At 46.1% G+C, this 18,526-nt stretch overlaps 1 protein-coding gene across 3 annotated transcripts in view; it reads left to right on the top strand.

Annotated features, from left to right (window-relative positions):
• Window positions 1-18,526, top strand: part of LOC115163276 (protein phosphatase 1L) — a 39,863-nt gene that overhangs the window by 6,743 nt on the left and 14,594 nt on the right. For 2 of the 3 annotated variants that reach the window (XM_029715016.1, XM_029715015.1), the window contains exon 2: window positions 17,905-18,097. In XM_029715016.1, coding sequence (XP_029570876.1) covers window positions 17,905-18,097 — 193 coding nt within the window. Of the gene's footprint in view, window positions 1-17,186; window positions 17,355-17,904; window positions 18,098-18,526 lie in introns of those variants that run through there. The other variant, XM_029715017.1, reaches the window with a different exon arrangement.

The following is an 18,526-nucleotide window of genomic DNA, read 5'->3' as shown; positions in this document are numbered from 1 at the left end:
AGCCATTACAATGAGCCCGTCCTCCTATAGCGCCTTCCACCAGCCTCCTCTGGTCTCTCTCTCTCTCTCTCTCTCCTCTTCATCTCTCTCCTCTTCATCTCTCTCCTCTTCATCTCTCTCTCCTCTTCATCTCTCTCTCCTCTTCATCTCCTCTTCATCTCTCTCTCTTCATCTCCTCTTCATCTCTCTCTCTCCTCTTCATCTCTCTCTCTCTCTCCTCTTCATCTCTCTCTCTCTCTCCTCTTCATCTCTCTCCTCTTCATCTCTCTCTCTTTCTCTCTCTCTCTCTCTCTCTCTCTCTCTCTCTCTCTCCTCTTCATCTTTCTGACTGTCTCTCTCTCTCTCTCCTCTTCATCTTTCTGACTGTCTCTCTCTCTCCTCTTCATCTCTCTCTCTTTCTCTCTCTCTCTCTCTCTCTCTCCTCTTCATCTTTCTGACTGTCTCTCTCTCTCCTCTTCATCTTTCTGACTATCTCTCCATCTCACTGTTGGCTCTGCTCTTCCTCAATTCTCTACATCTCTCATTCAGGGAAGGCCGGTGGTTATAGGAGGCTGTGCATTGCCCTGTGGCTCAGCTGTATGAGTTTAGCCAGCGGCAGAGCTGTCAGCAAGGTTTTAGAGCTGCTCTTAGCAGGCGTACACCATCCACAGGAGGGGCAAGGGAGCGGGTGAAGGATGGACAGGAATGTGGAGAAGGGGTAATGGAGGACAAAATGTGATTGATTGGAAAGTGGCTATAAGTTTCCAGCTGCTCTTAGCAGTCTCCCACCTTTCACAGGAGAAGGGGATGAGTAGAAGAGAAATGAAGATGGAGGGGATAAGGGAGTGGAGAGAATTCAGCTTTAAACAGTTTTTAGTGGACTTACAACTGCTGCAGGAGGGTAGAGATGGAAGAGCGGAAAGAAGTGAGAGAGGCAGGAAGATTATGTAAGATAAAAAAAGGGGTGAGTGGGTAGAGAGGAAGAGACTGAGCTCTGTCTATGTTCATATATCTGGATGAGAAGATGCATGGCTGCAGGTGTATCCTGTCTGCAGGGTGTATTTATGTGCTGTGTGTAGCATGCAGAAAGCTGCATTAGCAGCATCAAAGCAGATGTGAAGAGCGAGTGTCAGTGGAACATGCAGCCTGTCAGGTGCTAGTCTAGTCTTTGATCTCCTGCTTGAGTGTGAAGGAGAACATTCCTACCTCCATAAAGGCTTAGCAGCCCAGGGACACGGACTAGGCTACATGGCAGCCCAGGGACACAGACTAGGCTGCCACGCCTCTAGTGAGGCGTGGCAGCAAAAACATTTCTGTGTGTTTGTCTTTTAGTGAGAGAGGTGTGTGTGTGTGTGTGTGTGAGAGAAGTGGTACTGACGCTTTTCACATTGATCATGAGTCATTTCAACTGTCAGGCAGATGGACGAGTGCTCATCTCTCTAGTCTGAGACGATATGAACGTGGCATTCTCTCTCTCCTGCTCTTTCTTTGTCTTTATATTCTCTCCTTCTTGTTCCTGTCTATTTTGACTTTTTGCTCTTACGCTCCTTCTCTGTACCCCACACTATCTTCTGTTCCACGTCTCCCTCCCTCCCTCCAAAAATCAAACTTTCGTTCACCTTGAGTGTCTCTATGAGAGCAATGCCAGGGTAAGTGCAAGCTGAGCCTCCTGCCTGCCTGTGCAGTGTGACAGGAAGTAAACAGGGTGAAGGACACAGGTCTCCTCCTGTACTCTGACACCCAACAGGCCTGTTATTTGCCTCGTTCTGCTTAGAAGTTGCAACTTCTGGGACAATAAATCGGACCTTTTTTTATATCCGCATCGTCCCACTCCAATTGGTCTCTCCTCACTGATTGGCTGCCTGGCCGACAGGTATGTGTAAATGGCACTGCAGCTGTTCATCTGAGGCTTAGTGTTTCACATCTACATCCATGTTCTGTTCTGCTCTCCACGGGGGAGGAGAGGAAATTCATGTTTGTTTGCTAATTAGTTTTCTTTTCGCTTTTTGTGTCATGGCACATCTGCATACTGGGGCTGAAGTGTTTGTTTTCTAACCCCTGTAGTGAAAGGAGAGAGGAGTTTCTCTGTCTCTCTATCTGCAGAGTCACCTTATCTCCCTGCAGTCTGTCTAATTTATTTATCACTGCTCTGCAATATTAAAGAGCCTGCTGCCTACAACCCTGAGGGGGAGTCTGTTTACACACACAGATTCTGCCTGTCTGCTGCCCTTATCTTCTCCTGAAAACACGCTTGCGTATGGGCATCACATCACAGAAACGCACACATTTATGCATGGATTTTCAGTTGGTGTAAATTATCTTCACCGAGAACTCGTTTCCTTCTTCACTTGCTGTATTATGTCTGTGGATGAGCGTTTCCACATCTGCTGGTGTGCATGTACAGATGAGCGTGTGTGTGTGGCGGCAATGCCAGGACTCTGCTGGTGGCTGTAATTGCTGTGCGTCCATGCCTCAGTGAAGCTAGCCTGGAAGTCCTGACTCATCTCTACTGGCAACGCCGCCTGGGCCGTCGCCCCGCCGCCTGGGCCGTCGCCCCGCCGCCTGGGCAGTTTCACTAATATTTAATAGTAAATAAAATGGCCGTTTTGATTGGACGTTGATGTGATTTTGTAGGTTAGTGCTGCTCAGTAATATTTGGACTGTGCCTACCTCAGGCTTTGTTAAGGCTACCGCTTGGAGGCTTCTGAATAAGACTTATGGTATGGATTTGAGCCAAAATGCAGTCTCTGTTGGATTGATCTGTGGAGGACACTGGGCTGCACTGTTGGCGTTTGGCTGTGTTCTCTTTCCTGACTATATGAAATGCGGACACACACACACACACACACACACACACACACTGTTCTTATAGATGTGTTGTGGCCTCTCTTGCCCATGCATCACAAACACCCACATTCACTTTCTATAAGATGTTGATCCTTTTTCACTGGCACTTTCATACAGACACATTCACTCATTCTGTCTCTCATGGCCATACATCATTCACACCTACGGTTAGGGCTGTTGGTGACCGTATTACCGCCACACCAGTGGTCATGTCATGAAGGCAGTCAAATTCCACGTGACCATTTATTCACGGTAATTAGTCTTCTCCCAGCTCTGATGCTGCTGATGATCATTAGTATCTTACCAAACGTACTAACTGTCTGGTACTCAGCACTCTATTGTCCCTCTAATCACTCTGAAATCAATGCAAATGTATTTGAAAATCTAATCAAACACTTCATGAGCTCATGTTGCGTAACATTTCTATAGGCTATGTAATTACGTCGAGAAAACAACAGAGTGATGGCCTCTATTAAAAAGAGGATCCCATCAGCTTTCTATAGGCTAGGCCTACTATATTTATAGCTCAACTTTCCTAATATTAAGCAAATATTAAGCACATTGCTTCTCTTTACAACAGGAGTATAGCCTAACTGGCTGGCATGAAAATGGACCACAGGAAAAGCGTCCTCCATTCGCTATTTAAGTGCAGAGATGAGGTGATTTTCCTGTTTCGAGACAGGTGCATGATAATGGTCCATTCTACATCCAAAACAAATTTCACACATTATTTAGTGTGTGTGTATGTATGTGTGTGTGTATATATATGACAAGATTAAATCAAGAATAGTCTTATGGGTGAAAATATATTAGCCTATTACTTGTGAATGATGCCCAGCTTAAGGCAAGAAACAAGCCTTTTTTTGTGTGATTTATTTCTTTTGGAATCATAGTCGCACACCTCGTAACCTAGCCCATAAGCCTTTGTGTCACAACTAAAGTGGCCAAATAACTTCATAAATTGAAGTACATTAATCCGCTTTACTGCGGGTGTAGAGCCTAACTGGCATACAATACTGTATGCAGCGTGTGAGTTTGGAGAGAGAATTTTCACCATAAAAATGCACCTTTTTTTTTTTTTTTTATAATAAAAGCATTGCACACAATCGAATTTGTGGTCACTTTTTGAGAATGGTGTTTTTCCACGAATGGAACATTCGCACTTAAAGCATACTGCCGTGTGCCCATTGCTGTGCTTATTATGTGAAGAAATAGCCTAATAGTTTATCAACATGTTAAGCGAAATGTTCTGATCAGCATTTAGGGAGAAGGGTTTCAAAAGGCATGGGTTTTTAGGGTGCATTATGACCACAAAGGGGATGCCACCGGGAAACTCGAAGCATTATCAAGTGTTTCTCAAATTGTGAATGAGAGATTGATGACGTGTGTACAGCCTGCCCAAAAACAAAGCAGAACTTTTTTGAAATCATCATTAGTCGCACCATGCAGCCTTACAATGTATTAAAAATCTAAAAATATAGCCCACCGTTTTGTAGAACAACCAGAATAACTCTAAATTAAGCATATAGTAGTACAGTCCCCTAACAGGCGCAGCGGATGGAGGCCTGTGGATGAATATTGATTTTCATGGGGCCTTGCATCTGAATGTTTATCAGCTAATGGCTGAGCTCTGTGTAGCGTGACGCTCACCTGGGCTGCTGCAATGATCACTGTGTTTTTCCTGCTTATTGATGAATAGGGAATACAGTGCAGTGATCAATATCAGAAGGACCCAGTCTGATCGTAAGCAGGCCAGGTCAGGGGTTAACAGTCTTTGCCACAGTGGGCTGATGAGAGGGAACAGGTTAACATTGTGTCGTATAGGAGCAGCAGCAGCACTGTACGTCTCTGATGAAGTACTTGTTGTCTTCTGTCAGCGCTCAGTGAGAGGAGCCAGTTTCTAATTAATGTGATAAATGCTGCATCCATCTCCAGAGAGCGGGAGAAATGGGGGGGGTGTGAGGAAGACGGACTAGTAATATTGGTACAAAGAGAGGCGGAAGAAAGGTTATTTTGAGGGAAGACGTGACTTTGTTTTTAGGGTGGGTGGGGTAAGGTATTATTGAAGGTTATTTTGAGGGAAGACGTGACTTTGTGTTTAGGGTGGGGTAAGGTATTATTGAAGGTTATTTTGAGGGAAGACTTTGTGTTTAGGGTGGGTGGGGTAAGGTATTATTGAAGGTTATTTTGAGGGAAGACTTTGTTTTTAGGGTGGGTGGGGTAAGGTATTATTGAAGGTTATTTTGAGGGAAGACTTTGTTTTTAGGGTGGGTGGGGTAAGGTATTATTGAAGGTTATTTTGAGGGAAGACTTTGTTTTTAGGGTGGGTGGGGTAAGGTATTATTGAAATGAAAAGCCATCAATTTCCTCATAATGTGCATCCCAGGAAAACAAATCACCACGGAAACCAGGCTTGCCTCAGTGTGAGACCCATCTGCACCACAGGATGTCTCTCTCTCTCTCTCTCTCCTCTCTCTCTCTCATATATATATGTGCCCTTATTTTGGGGGTGCCTGTTCAACATGCAGCATATATATGGAAAAGTGTGTGTTCATTTGCTTTTGTGTGACTAGTTTTGCAAAATTCTGGGAACTTTCAATGAATTTCTGGTTGGAAGATACCCGGAATCAGGAGTGAATAAGCAGGAAATCCAGGATTCTGGAAAACCAGAGAATTTACTGAAAGTTCTTGGATTTTTCAAACCCTAATGTGTGACAAGTCCTACCTGTTCTCTAATAACCAGTCTTAGCTGTACCCAAATACAGTGTTGAATGTGATCTGATCTACCATCAGGATGTGGTGCTGGTGTCTGGTGCGGGCCAGCTGATTGGAGATGAGAGCCTATGAATGGACGGTTGGACACTGACTTTAGACCAGCGTCTAGGGACCACTTCATCCTACTCAGATCTCTGGGACTGCTTCCACATCCGACAGGAAGAGTAGCGGAGGAGTAAAGACTTAGGAACAGTGAAGCAGTGTGTTTGACTCAGAAGGCAAACAACTCCTTCCTTTTCTCCTCTCTCCCTCCTGGTACAGGCCCTGCTTTCATTAGCCTGGTGGCAGGTGTAAACTAGGCTTTCTTCTCTCAAACTACACAGCTGACAACACAGGAGGTTGGTGGCACCTTATTTGGGGAGGACAGGTACATGGTAATGTGTGGAGCGAAATTGGTGGAAAGGTATCAACACCATCAAACACATGGTTTCCATTCCATTTGTGCCGTTCCAGCCATTATGAGCCATCCTCCCCTCAGCAGCCTCCACAGGCCGACAACTGAGGGAATGATTTCATGGTTAAATCTTTCATCCTTTCCATAAACATTTTTTACAGTCCAAATCACTCTTCTAATATCCCTCTGTTGTGATTTTGGGGGCTCACTTTCTCTTTCAGGTGTCCTCCAGTTGGCTACTCAAAGGAAAGCAAGAGAGAAAAACAGGCCTGCATTATTAGTGATGCATATTATCCTTTTATCAGGGGCTGGAGAGGGAACGAGATGGAGAGAGACAAACAGACCGAGAGGAAGAGTGAAGTGGTGTGATGTCGCAGTGTGGACATGCAGTGAAGTGGAGAAATGTGCAAATTGATATTTCTGATCAAAAGAGCTGTGGGATTGTCTGTGTGCATCTGGGTGATTGCGTTGGATTCTGTGTGTGTCTGAGAGCTGTGTCTATGAGCATGTGTGTGTGCGGTACGGGCGTTTGCTGTGTGATGAGGCAAGAAAAGCATAGTGGTAGAAGGGAGATGATGAGTTCAGAGCAGCGGGGGTCCTTAGCTCCTCTGGGAGAGGGCTTAACCCATCCCCTGCCACCCCTACTGCAGGTAAACCCTTCCCCAGCCTGGATGCAGTGACTCTCAGAGTAGAAACTAAGATATGTGGTCCCCCATTAGACAGACACACACCAGAGCTCAGGAGCTCCAGCCAGTCTACGAAGTGGAACAACTGAGGTGAATGAGGCTTGGTCGATGTTTTGTGACTCTCTCTCACACACACACACAACAAGATACAGTACCAGTCAAAAGTTTGGACACACCTACTCATTCCAGGATTTCTTTTCTTTTTGCTATTTTCTACATTGTAGAATAATAGTGAAGATGTCAAAACTATGAAAATAGTCATGAATCATGTAGTAATCAAAGTGTTAAACAAATAAAAATACATTTGAGATTCTTCAAAGTAGTCACTCTTTGCCTTGACAGCTTTGCACACTCTTGGCATTCTCTCAACCAGCTTAAATGAGGTAGTCACCTGGAATGCATTTCAATTAACAGTTGTGCCTTATTAAGTTTTGAAATGTCTTTCCTTCTTTAATGTGTTTGCGCCAATAAGTTGTGTTGTGATAAGGTAGGGTGGTATACAGAAGATAGCCCTAAGTCCATATTATGGCAAGAACCGCTCAAATAAGCAAAGAGAAACGACACTCAATCATTACTTTAACACACAAAGGCCAGTCAATCCGGAAAATTTCAAGAACTTTGTATGTTTCTTCAAGTGCAGTCGCAAAAACCATCAAGCGCTATGATGAAACTGGCTCTCATGAGGACTGCCACAGGAGTTACCTCTGCTGCAGAGGATAAGTTCATTAGAGTTACCAGCCTCAGAAATTGCAGCCCAAATAAATGCGTTACAGAGTTCAAGTAACAGACACATCTCAACATCAACTGTTCAGAGGAGACTGAGTCACTCAGGTCTTCATGGTCGAATTGCTACAAAGAAACCACTACTAAAGGACACCAATAATAAGAGACTTGGTTGGGCCAAGAAACACGAGCAATGGACATTAGAGCGGTGAAAATCTGTCCTTTTAGTCTGAGTCCAAATTTGAGATTTTTGGTTCCAACCGCCGTGTCTTTGTGAGACGCATAGTAGGTGAACGGATGATCTCCGCATGTGTTGTTCCCACCGTGAAGCCTGGAGGAGGAGGTGTGGGGGTGCTTTGCTGGTGACACTGTCAGTGATTTATTTAGAATTCAAGGCACACTTAACCAGCATGGCTACTGCAGCATTCTGCACCGATACGCCATCCCAGCTGGTTTGCGCATAGTGGGACTATCATTTGTTTTTCAACGAGACAATGACCCAACACACCTCCAGGCTGTATAAGGGCTATTTGACCAAGAAGGAGAGTGATGGAGTGCTGCATCTAATGACCTGGGCTCTACAATCATCCGACCTCAACCCAATTCAGACGGTTTGGGATGGAAAAGCAGCCAACAAGTGCTCAGCATATGTGGGAACTCCTTCAAGACTTTTGGAAAAGCATTCAAGGTGAAGCTGGTTGAGAGAATTCCAAGAGTGTGCATAGCTGTCAAGGGTGGCTACTTTGAAGAATCTGAAATATAAAATACATTTTGTATTTGATTTAACACACTTTTCTTTGTTTACTACATGATTCCGTATGTTATTTCATAGTTTTGATGTTTTCACTATTCTACCATGTAGAAAATAGTAAAAATAAAGAAACCCTTGATTGATTAGGTGTCCAAACCTTTGACTGGTACTATATGTCTAAATGTAGTTCATGATGTGAGTGTCTATGCTCGTTTATGGCCAACAAATCCTGTTGTCTTGTCGATGGTGTGTATTTGTCTGGCCATAATTTTGTTTGTTCTTTCAGACAAAATTGAATCAGACATTCAATGCTGTTACTGATCAGCTTCTGCTGATTGGTTTATCCAGCATCTGAGACGGAGCATGTAAGGGTAGGCTACTGATGAAGTGCAAGGTCAGTTTTTAGCCTCCTCAGTGAAGCATCTCAGGCTGACAGACAGACCATAAAGAAGCTTGATTAATCAAACAGGAGATCAGGCCAGATTAATCAAACATGAAATGATTTATCAGTGGCTTGAGAGGGCTATTTATAACTGACAGCCTTTTGGACAATTATTTTTCTGTGTGTGAGAGAGACAGTGAATCAGTGGGTGAACAGGTAGTTTATCAGCCAGTCATCTCCCAGTTGATTGGGCTTTCCTCTGGACCTGACCCCGTCTCCCCTGCTACTGTTGAATCATCTCACTGGGGCTCCTCTCAGGACTCATTCCGCTGTCTAGCAGGAAGTAGGAACATGTTTGTGTCGCGTGCGCAGCCAGCCAGCCAGCCTGGAATATGAATATTCAGGCATCTTGCATCATATCAGTGTGTGCCAGAGAACACAGGCCACTGATCGCAGGAATACCAATGAGATGATGAACCACTCTCAAATTCCACTGGCGTGTGTGTGTGTGTGTGAGAGACTGTCACTGTTTGCTGACATTTTCCTTCCTCTATTCTCCTTATGGCTCTGTGTGCTCCAGGAAAAGGAACCCCAATCATGTTGATATGTTTCACTTTCATCCGGTACATCATTTGTGGGCTATGTCATCACACATTCACCAGTGTGAGGGAGGTCAGTGGGCTTTACTGTGGCCCAGGGTTGGGTTACTACTACCCAGTAACCCACAGCACATGCAGGTCCTACCTGGCTTAGGGCATGGGAACAGATAAGGAGATAGACTGTCTGACTCACCCCTTTGCCATTCCATGGAGGCATCCACCAAATGTGTTTCAGGGAACGTCAATGATTGTCCTTCTCCTACTTCTTAAATATGGAGCGCAGAGAGCCAAAGGGAGAGTTGAGGGAAGTAAATGTCAGCATTCTCGCTTTTTCACACACCCGGACACGCGCACACACTGCCACAGAAGTGTGTGTGTGTGTGTGTGTGTGTATAAAAATAGATTGGGGGTCAGGTAAGGGGCGAGAGGACAAGTGAATTTATAATGGAGGGCAGGCCTGTGGAGAGGAGACATCTACGGTATACTTTGAGAATCTCATCCATCTATCCTCTCTTTCGCAAACCTCTCTTTCTCAATCCTCTATGTCACAAACCTCTTTCTCAATCCTCTCTGTCACAAACCTCTCTCCTTTTTCTCAAGCCTCTCTCTGTTGCAAACCTCTGTTTTATAGGCCAGGTATTGTCTTTAGGGTGCAGGCAGGGACAGAAGCTGGGGGTTTATTGAGTAAGCAGGTTTTTCATGGAGCTGTGCTTACCTGCATGATTGCAAGTGTGTGTGTTTTGTTTGTGAGGAGGAGCAGGTTTTTTATCCCAGGAGTACAATGGCTGTGAGGGGTAATGGCAGGATGGTATCAAGATTACTGGTATGGTAAGCCTATGGTAAGCCCAGTAGTGCACTGCACTGTTGGGTGATATTGTTCAGTGTTGTTCTTAGCCCAAGGGTGTGTTGTTGGGTGATGAACCCATCTGTGTTCTAAAAGGAAGTAGTCATAACAGTATTTTACATCTGTTCTTAAATTCAATCTGTTTCCTACATAACCCAGTGTATATAAGCATCCAGCTCACATTCTCTCATTGTCTCAGGCTCTGATTCTCTCTACCCCCTTCCCTCTGCTCTCTCTACCCCCCCATGTCTCGCTCGCTCTCTCTTCCGCCCCATCTCTCTTTCATGAGGTTGTTCCCTCCCTCTCTCCCTACCTCCTCTCCTCAGCGGAGTGCACAACTAAAGTGTTTTTATGGCCAGTGTTGATTTAATGTCAATAGGAATATTCTAATTACTACCCCCAGAGCCATAGCATTGAGGTGGTGAGCGCCCATATGAGTGTAATGGCTGGTTTTACCCGGTCCCTTAACCACAGTGTGTCTGTTATTGCACGCGCGCACACACACACACACACACACACACACACTGCAGTACCCAACACCATATAGATCTCAGAAATTACAGGCCTGCAATGCCTAACGACAGGCATTCTATAAAACAGGTGCCACGCTTGGCATTTTTGTGTGTGTGTGTGACTTTGAAAGATGGGGGTGTGAATCTTGTTTACATCCTTGCTGTATTATCTGGATGTCAGCACACCTCTGTACATTACAAGCTTTAACTCACGCTCACACACACACTGGAAAGCATGGCAGACATGGTGCAGTGTGCATGTATTTCAGCACTCTTGAGTGAGTCTTGTTTCAAGTCTTAATCCTAATATAATCAGTCTACAAAGACAATTTCCTTCTGTTGTCTAGTTTCTTTAATGTGCCTCACCTTCTGTAATGGCCTCCTCTGTCCTCCACAGGGACATACACTGATCATTCTGAAGGTGTGTGTGTGTGTCTGTGTGGATGGGGTCATACTGACAGATGGCTGCTTCCTTTCACTGATTGTGAATCACTTCTCAATGAACATTTTCCTATCTTTATGAGTAAGGGTGCGTGTGCATTCCTGTCAGAATTCCCATCTCTTATGAAGAATGGATGTGTGTGTCTGTTTTTAGACAAGTTGACTCCCCTGAATGTCATGATTTTCAAGGTGGCGACAGTCACCTTGGCTGTTAAATACTGTTTATTGGCATTTAAAAGAGCCAACCACCTGTGCCACTGGCCCCTGGGAGGCGGGCTTTTGCATGTCATAGAGCTTAATTGTGCCGAAAGGACATGGAATTACACACAGCTGGCAAGGGGGAAAGAACAGCCAATCGAAGGGGTTGCTTTGATGACGTTTGTACGTGTGTGTTAACACCGTCCTCGCACCTTGCCAAATCTCCCAAAACAGTCAATACCGAGGCTTTAATTCACTTCAACACACACACACACACACACACACACACACACACACACACACACACACACACACACACACACACACACACACACACACACACACACACACACACACACACGGAATAAATAGCATTTAATCTGTGGGCTTCATTCAGTAAGCTTCTTCTGTTGATGTTATTCACCTCCACTATCACAGGCCAGCGTTTTTACACCTCAAACCTCCATTCACTTTGAACTTTACAGCATTTCACACCCCCAGTCCACTCTGTCACCGAGCACAGTGTAGGCTACCACATCCTCAGTCCTCCTTTTCTGAAATATGAACATTACATTTGAATAGACTGGCTGGGGTGGAATGGGCTGTGTGTCTGTCTTATCAGCACCTGCCAGGAGTGCTCCCAGTTTGAATACCTTCCATCTCTGGCTCTTCTCACTGCCCCTCACCTTCCTTTCACCCCCTCACCCTCCTCAGCTCTCTACTCTCACCCGTCTCCTCCCTCGCCACCTTTCCCACTTCGTTCTTATATTAAAGGGGCATTCCACCTCATTTTTACAACACAAACGGCAACTGAGCGTAGACCCTAAAGGGGCGTGTTTCAGTTAGGACCGAGGCTTTGACAGGCAGAGACATCGATCTCTAACAACCCTAATTTTAACAACCGAGTGGGGATTCTCCTTTAGGGACACGCATGCACAATACACACACACACACACACACACACGGTGGTGGTGTTAATCACAAAGGAGAGATCAGAGGTTAGTGGTAATCCCCAGGTCCTACTGACAGATGGGTCTAGTATTAGTCGTGTAGAAGCACCGGAGCATTCCAGGCCTGAGGCCTTGTTCCCTGGCTCCGTCAGCAGTCGGTCTGGATCAAAGACCCGGAATGAGGAGAATTATTCTCAGAAGGTCAGACATAGCCAGCTGTTGCAGCTGATCAACACCTAATGACTACCAGTAACAGACACTGGAGCTGGGATTGCTTCTAGAACCGCAGCTGCTGTGGTTCACTGGCTAAGCACTGCACCATGACTGCCCTGACCGACATGTTGTGGCTAAGGTTCAGTCTGTGGCTTATCTGGGGTCAGTCTCTTTACGGGGGTGCTTGCAGTGAGGGTGAACAGTACCTTTTCAAAGTCAACAGAACAGTTCCACCCTGATTTTAAAACTTCAAACAGCAGCACATGCTTTTATAGATAAGCTATCGCAGTGGTCAGCAGTTTGCTGTGACGATGTGTTGGGAACTTTCAGGCAATGCACTTTCATTTTATTCTTTGGAAGCTGTAGCTGTGTGTGTGGACCAGTAAACTCCTGCATGGGGTTCATGCTCATGCCCCTCTTAAGGGTGCAGGGAAGAAAAGGGGGGGAAGTGTAGGGCACTTATTACATTGCCACGGATATTGGTTTTGAATGGCTTCTAAACTCAGCAAAAAAAGAAATGTCCTCTCACTGTCAACTGCATTTATTTTCAGCGAACTTAACGTGTGTAAATATTTGTATGACCATAAGATTCAACAACTGAGACATAAGCTGAACAAGTTCCACAGACATGTGACTAACGGAAATAGAATAATGTGTCCCTGAACAAAGGGGGGTCAAAATCAAAAGCAACAGTGTGGCCACCAGCTGCATTAAGTATTGCAGTGCATCTCCTCCTCATGGACTGCACCAGATTTGAAAGTTCTTGCTGTGACATGTTACCCCACTCTTCCACTAAGGCACCTGCAAGTTCCCGGACATTTCTGGGGGGAATGGTCCTAGCCCTCACCCTCCGATCCAACAGGTCCCAGACGTGCTCAATGGGATTGAGATCCAGCCTCTTCCCTGGCCATGGCAGAACACTGACATTCCTGCCTTGCAGGAAATCACGTACAGAATGAGCAGTATGGCTGGTGGCATTGTCATGCTGGAGGGTCATGTCAGGATGAGCCTGCAGGAAGGGTACCACATGAGGGAGGAGAATGTCTTCCCTGTAACGCACAGCGTTGAGATTGCCTGCAATGACAACAAGCTCAGTGCGATGGTACTGTGACACACTGCCCCAGACCATGACGGACCCTCCACCTCCAAATCATTCCCGCTTCAGAGTACAGGCCTCAGTGTAACGCTCATTCTTTCGACGATAAATGCAAATCCGACCATCACCCCTGGTGAGACAAAACCGTGACTCGTCAGTGAAGAGCACTTTTTGCCAGTCCTGTCTGGTCCAGCGACGGTGGCTTTGTGCCCATAAGCGACGTTGTTGCCGGTGATGTCTGATGAGGACCTGCCTTACAACAGGCCTACTAGCCCTCAGTCCAGCCTCTCTCAACCTATTGCGCACAGTCTGAGCACTGATGGAGGGATTGTGCGTTCCTGATGTAACTCGGGCAGTTGTTGTTGCCATCCTGTACCTGTCCCGCAGGTGTGATGTTCGGATGTACCGATCCTATGCAAGTGTTGTTTCACGTGGTCTGCCACTGTGAGGACGATCAGCTGTCCGTCCTGTCTCCCTGTAGCGCTGTCTTGGGCGTCTCACAGTACGGACATTGCAATTCATTGCCCTGGCCACATCTGCAGTCCTCATGCCTCCTTGCAGCATGCCTAAAGCACCTTCACACAGATGAGCAAGGGCCCTGGGCATCTTTCTTTTGGCGTTTTTCAGAGTCAGTAGAAAGGCCTCTTTAGTGTCCTATGTTTTCATAACTGTGACCTTGATTGCCTACCGTCTGTAAGCTGTTAGTGTCTTAACGACTGTTCCACAGGTGCAGGTTAATTAATTGTGTATGGTTCATTGAACAAGCACATGGGAAACAGTGTTTAAACCCTTTACAATGAAGATCTGTGAAGTTATTTGGATTTTTACGAATATCTTTGAAAGACAGGGTCCTGAAAAAGGGCTGTCCCCCCCCCCCCCCACTCCCTTTCATATATATGCAATCTCACCCACTTAAGACCTGTACTTGACGGAGCTTTGACACATAGCGCAAACATGATGCTAGCCTAATGAAATGAGTTTTCACTGCTAGGCTAGCACTCTCCACTGCTAAGGACAGACCTCTGCAATGTCACTGTAAGGATATAGTTACAGTAGGCTACGCTACACCTCTGCAGCAAACCAACCTATAGAGCTGCAGTACATTCTGTCATGGCGCCAGATAAATGTACGTGAGGAGCGGTTGCAGACATGGGCCTTTTGAGGTTAAACATCATTGCTTTTCCAGCCAAGATGTTTCCATCCAAAATCGATGATTCAAGATGAAAAATAAAAATAAAGAATAATCACTTGTTGTTTTGCCGAGTTTGGCAGTAGTTTACAACAAAGTACAGCTGCCTTTCTGTGTTCCACTCCTTCATGTTGGACAACAGTGGCACTGGGTAGCTTAGAGGTGAGCTGAGACGAGTAGCCCCACATCTCCGTGTTCAGTCAAAAATGGACACACTCTTCCTCTGTAGCGTTCTATCCTCTGTCAGCGCGCGCTCTCTCTCTCTCTCTCTCTCTCTCTCTCTCTCTATCTCTCTCTCTCTCTCTCTCTCTCTCTCTCTCTCTCTCTCTGTACAAATGGAGAATATATTTTAATGATGTACTTCAGTAAAGCTAGTCCACTGCCCTCTTCTCGCTTTCTACTCCTCTCGTTCTCCGTTTGAGGGGGGGTGAATTTTAATGATGAACTTCAGGTATGCTAGTTAACCCCCCCCCCACACACACACTTTCTGTTGGAGAGACAGCAGTTAAAATCAGACAGACCCTTAACCATCACTAAACCTGGCAGTAGAGAACCTGTTCAGTCCCCTCTCCCTCCCACAGTCAGCCTAATGAGACCTACAGCACATAACTCTCCCTGGATCTAATAACCTCACTGTCTGATGGATGTCTATGGTAAAGAGATCTGGCTGTTATCATTGGATGAGGGTGGAGGGGTAATTCGTTTGGGTTGGGCGAGGTATATGGTGTGGGAGGGGATTTGGAAAGTGTTCAGTTCGGGGGGTGAGAGGGTCTTCAGGGTGAGTGGTTTATATAAGGGGAGCTAGGGGTGTGTGGAAGGAGGGGGAATCTGCTGGTAGAGCAAAGCTGTGACATTCCTCACACTCGTTGCTGAAGAACACTGGGAAAACTCTATTGTGTGGACAGTGTGCATCTCAATAGAGTAAGCGCACAAAGTATCTCATCAGGAAAGCATATTTGCTGCCTTTCCGTCGCTCTGCTGACAGATGCCTCTCCTGTGACGGGATCTGCTGCTTTGTTCTCTTGGTGAAGCGTTGCCGCAAGGCCAACTCCCACTACATGGTAATTCTGCTCATTAGGGTAGGCTGTTATTAAGAGCCTTCTGCGACTGCTGTCCACGGGGGTCTTTTCTGTTTTAAAAAAAAATATATATATTTTTCCTTTTTTCCATTTCAAAAACAAATTTATACATACGAACGAACAACAACTTACAGACCCACACAAACAATGGCTACATCTCATCTGCCCCGACCCGCATGCTGCATTATAGTTTGCCACTTGGCCTTCAATTGTACCAATTTAGTTTTTCTCAGTCGCCCATGCTATTTCAATAATAAGTCATGAGATTTTTCCATTGTGTCAGTGGTTTTTAGTGTACGTTTTCTAAAGATGAGTGATAAGAAAAGGCTCTTTCTAACTGGCGCTGACGTTTTATAAGTTAGGTACTAAATATTGTTAAGCATAATTGAGAATACATAAAGTCTGAAACCCAACTGCCAGTGGACGGTGTGGTAGAAGGATGTCGTTTGTGGCTATTGAACCCCCCCCCCCCCCCCCCCAGCACACACACTAGTTAGCCACTGTGATGATTAAGATGTCCCTGCAGCAGCAGAACTGTCGGCTGCTAGAGTCGCCCGTGCACACACAGCAGATAACACCGCTCTGGGAACGCTTATCTCTCTCTCTCACACACACACACACACTCTCCATCATCCCTCTCTCCATACTTCTGTCACCCTTTTATTCTTCTCTCCCCAGTCCTCCATTCCTCTCCCCAGTCCTCCATTCCTCTCCCCAGTCCTCCATTCCTCTCCCCAGTCCTCCATTCCTCTCCCCAGTCCTCCATTCCTCTCCCCAGTCCTCCATTCCTCTCCCCATCACGACACAGCAAATGACACAGCCCAGATAAGTCCCACACACTTCTACCGTCCCCTCTCTCTGTGTGTCTCTCTCTCTCTCTCTCTCTGTGTGTAAACATGACTGCTGCCGTTTCATCTGTTTCCCCATCACCCCATACTTTTTCTCAAGCGACTGATAACATCTGGGTAATAGTAGACATGTTGGAATCCCAGTAGGTCTGAATTAGTCGAGTTTGGTGTTGCTGATCACAGTCGATCAGTGGGACTTGGACGGGTCAGCAGGCTGTGGAAGTAGGACAGGTCAGAGTAGAGCAGGGCTGAGCTCTTTACAGGTGTCCGATCATCCACCCTGTTACTTAACAGGATAACTAAGACTTATCCCTGTGTTTTCTTTGCTTATCCAGGCTTAATGGCTGTGTGTTCCCTCACATATATAAACACACACACATCTGCTCTTGGGACGTCTGAAAGGATAAATCGCCATTGTTAACCCAGACAGGCCTTGTAATTCACAATAACAGTGTACTAACGCAGCTCTTAATGTGGTCATTACTGTCCCATGTAGTTCCTCCAGACAAAAGACCTCTGACCTCCCTGCGGTCACTATGGTAACCACAGGAGGGAAGGAATGTCTGAGATATGTCCCCACGCAGCTCAGAGAGAAAGGCCAGAGAAAGCCGCTCCCAAAGCGAGCACAGAGGGGTTGTGGGAACAGCAGACAGAGGGGAAGGGGTCGGATACAGAGAGCAAGGGACCGTCACAGAGCGAGCGAGAGAGCCAGAGAAAGATTGTGAGGGAGAGTCAGAGAGAAAGTGAAGCGAGTTGAAATGTTAGGCAGAAAAAGTTTCTGAATGATAAGGCAGAAGATCATGCTCTGTCTGGGGCCCCTGACCTCGCGTATAAGCGCCAAGCCCCCTGTAAGTCAAAAACGCCTAATTAGCTTACACTAATATCTTTCTCTTTTGGTTTTGGCTCAGCTTGGCTAGGCTTGAATCTCTGGCCATGATTCAGGAAAGGCGGAGAAAAACAAGCCGTTCTTTTTGTCGTGAAGCGTTGCGTATCTGTCCGTCAAAGGGTGTGCCGTTATCGTCTGGCTGAAATGAATAGCCGAGGATAGAGTTTCTCTTGCTCAGCTGTATTCCACAGCATGGCGGCGGGAGGGGAAGCGTGTTTAGCTAGTGGTGCAGATTCTCCTCCTCCTTACCTCTGGCTATTTATCTCCTGCTTTTTCTGGGTTTCAGCAAGGAACTGAGGACAGCTAGGTCACCGCTACTGTAGCCTGTCTTCTCCCCCAAGTGTGTGTGTGTGTAACTACAGTGTGGGCTCACACACAAGTTTGATGCTGTGTGGCAGGGCAGAGCTGTGAACATCACTTGGTTTACAATTTCTTACAGTTTACACCATGTATAACTCTGACTTCAGTATAGCCAGCTCACTGTAGCTCTCTCTCCCTCCTCCTTCTCCCAGGCGGCGGCTGACTTTGCCAAGGCCCATCTGTCGGAGGCGTTGCGTCAGCAGCTCCTGAGCTACGACCGGGAGAAGGAGAAGGAGAAGAATGAGAGCAGCGGTGGTCTGTCCTATTCCTCCATTCTGGAGCAGCAGATCCTGGCTCTGGACAGGGACATGCTGGACAAGCTGTCAGCCGTCTACAACGAAGCAGGTCAGAGGGCAGGGCAGCCATGGGTTAAAGGTCACAGCCACACCTCTGTGGGCAGACATTTGCCACTAATCTAGCAACAGTTTATACCTTAATCCTGAATTTAACCATTAGAGGGAAAATATGTACCATTGCCTACAAAAGAATGAATAGGATATAATGTGTAGTGCTGACTTCACTGTTAGTTGGATGCTTCAGTCTGAGATCCATGTTGTACCGTGACCGTAATTCTTTGTTTTGGATTGATTGCACTAATTTCTGCATGCTCAAACACTGTTGTCTGAGAAATTCACAAATGATGGCTATAGTTTGTTTAGGGACAGAGCAGAGAGTTTGTTGAAATAGCTGTGGTGTTTTTGATAGTGAGAGCTAGGGGAAATGAAGCCTGTATAAATAGCTGTGGTCCAAGGGTGGGTGCGTGTGCTTGCTCGT

This window comes from Salmo trutta, chromosome 26 (assembly GCF_901001165.1).
Source record: "Salmo trutta chromosome 26, fSalTru1.1, whole genome shotgun sequence".
Lineage (NCBI taxonomy): Eukaryota > Metazoa > Chordata > Actinopteri > Salmoniformes > Salmonidae > Salmo > Salmo trutta.
Note: the sequence above shows the minus strand (reverse complement) of the source record. Positions and strands in the feature narration are given on the sequence as shown.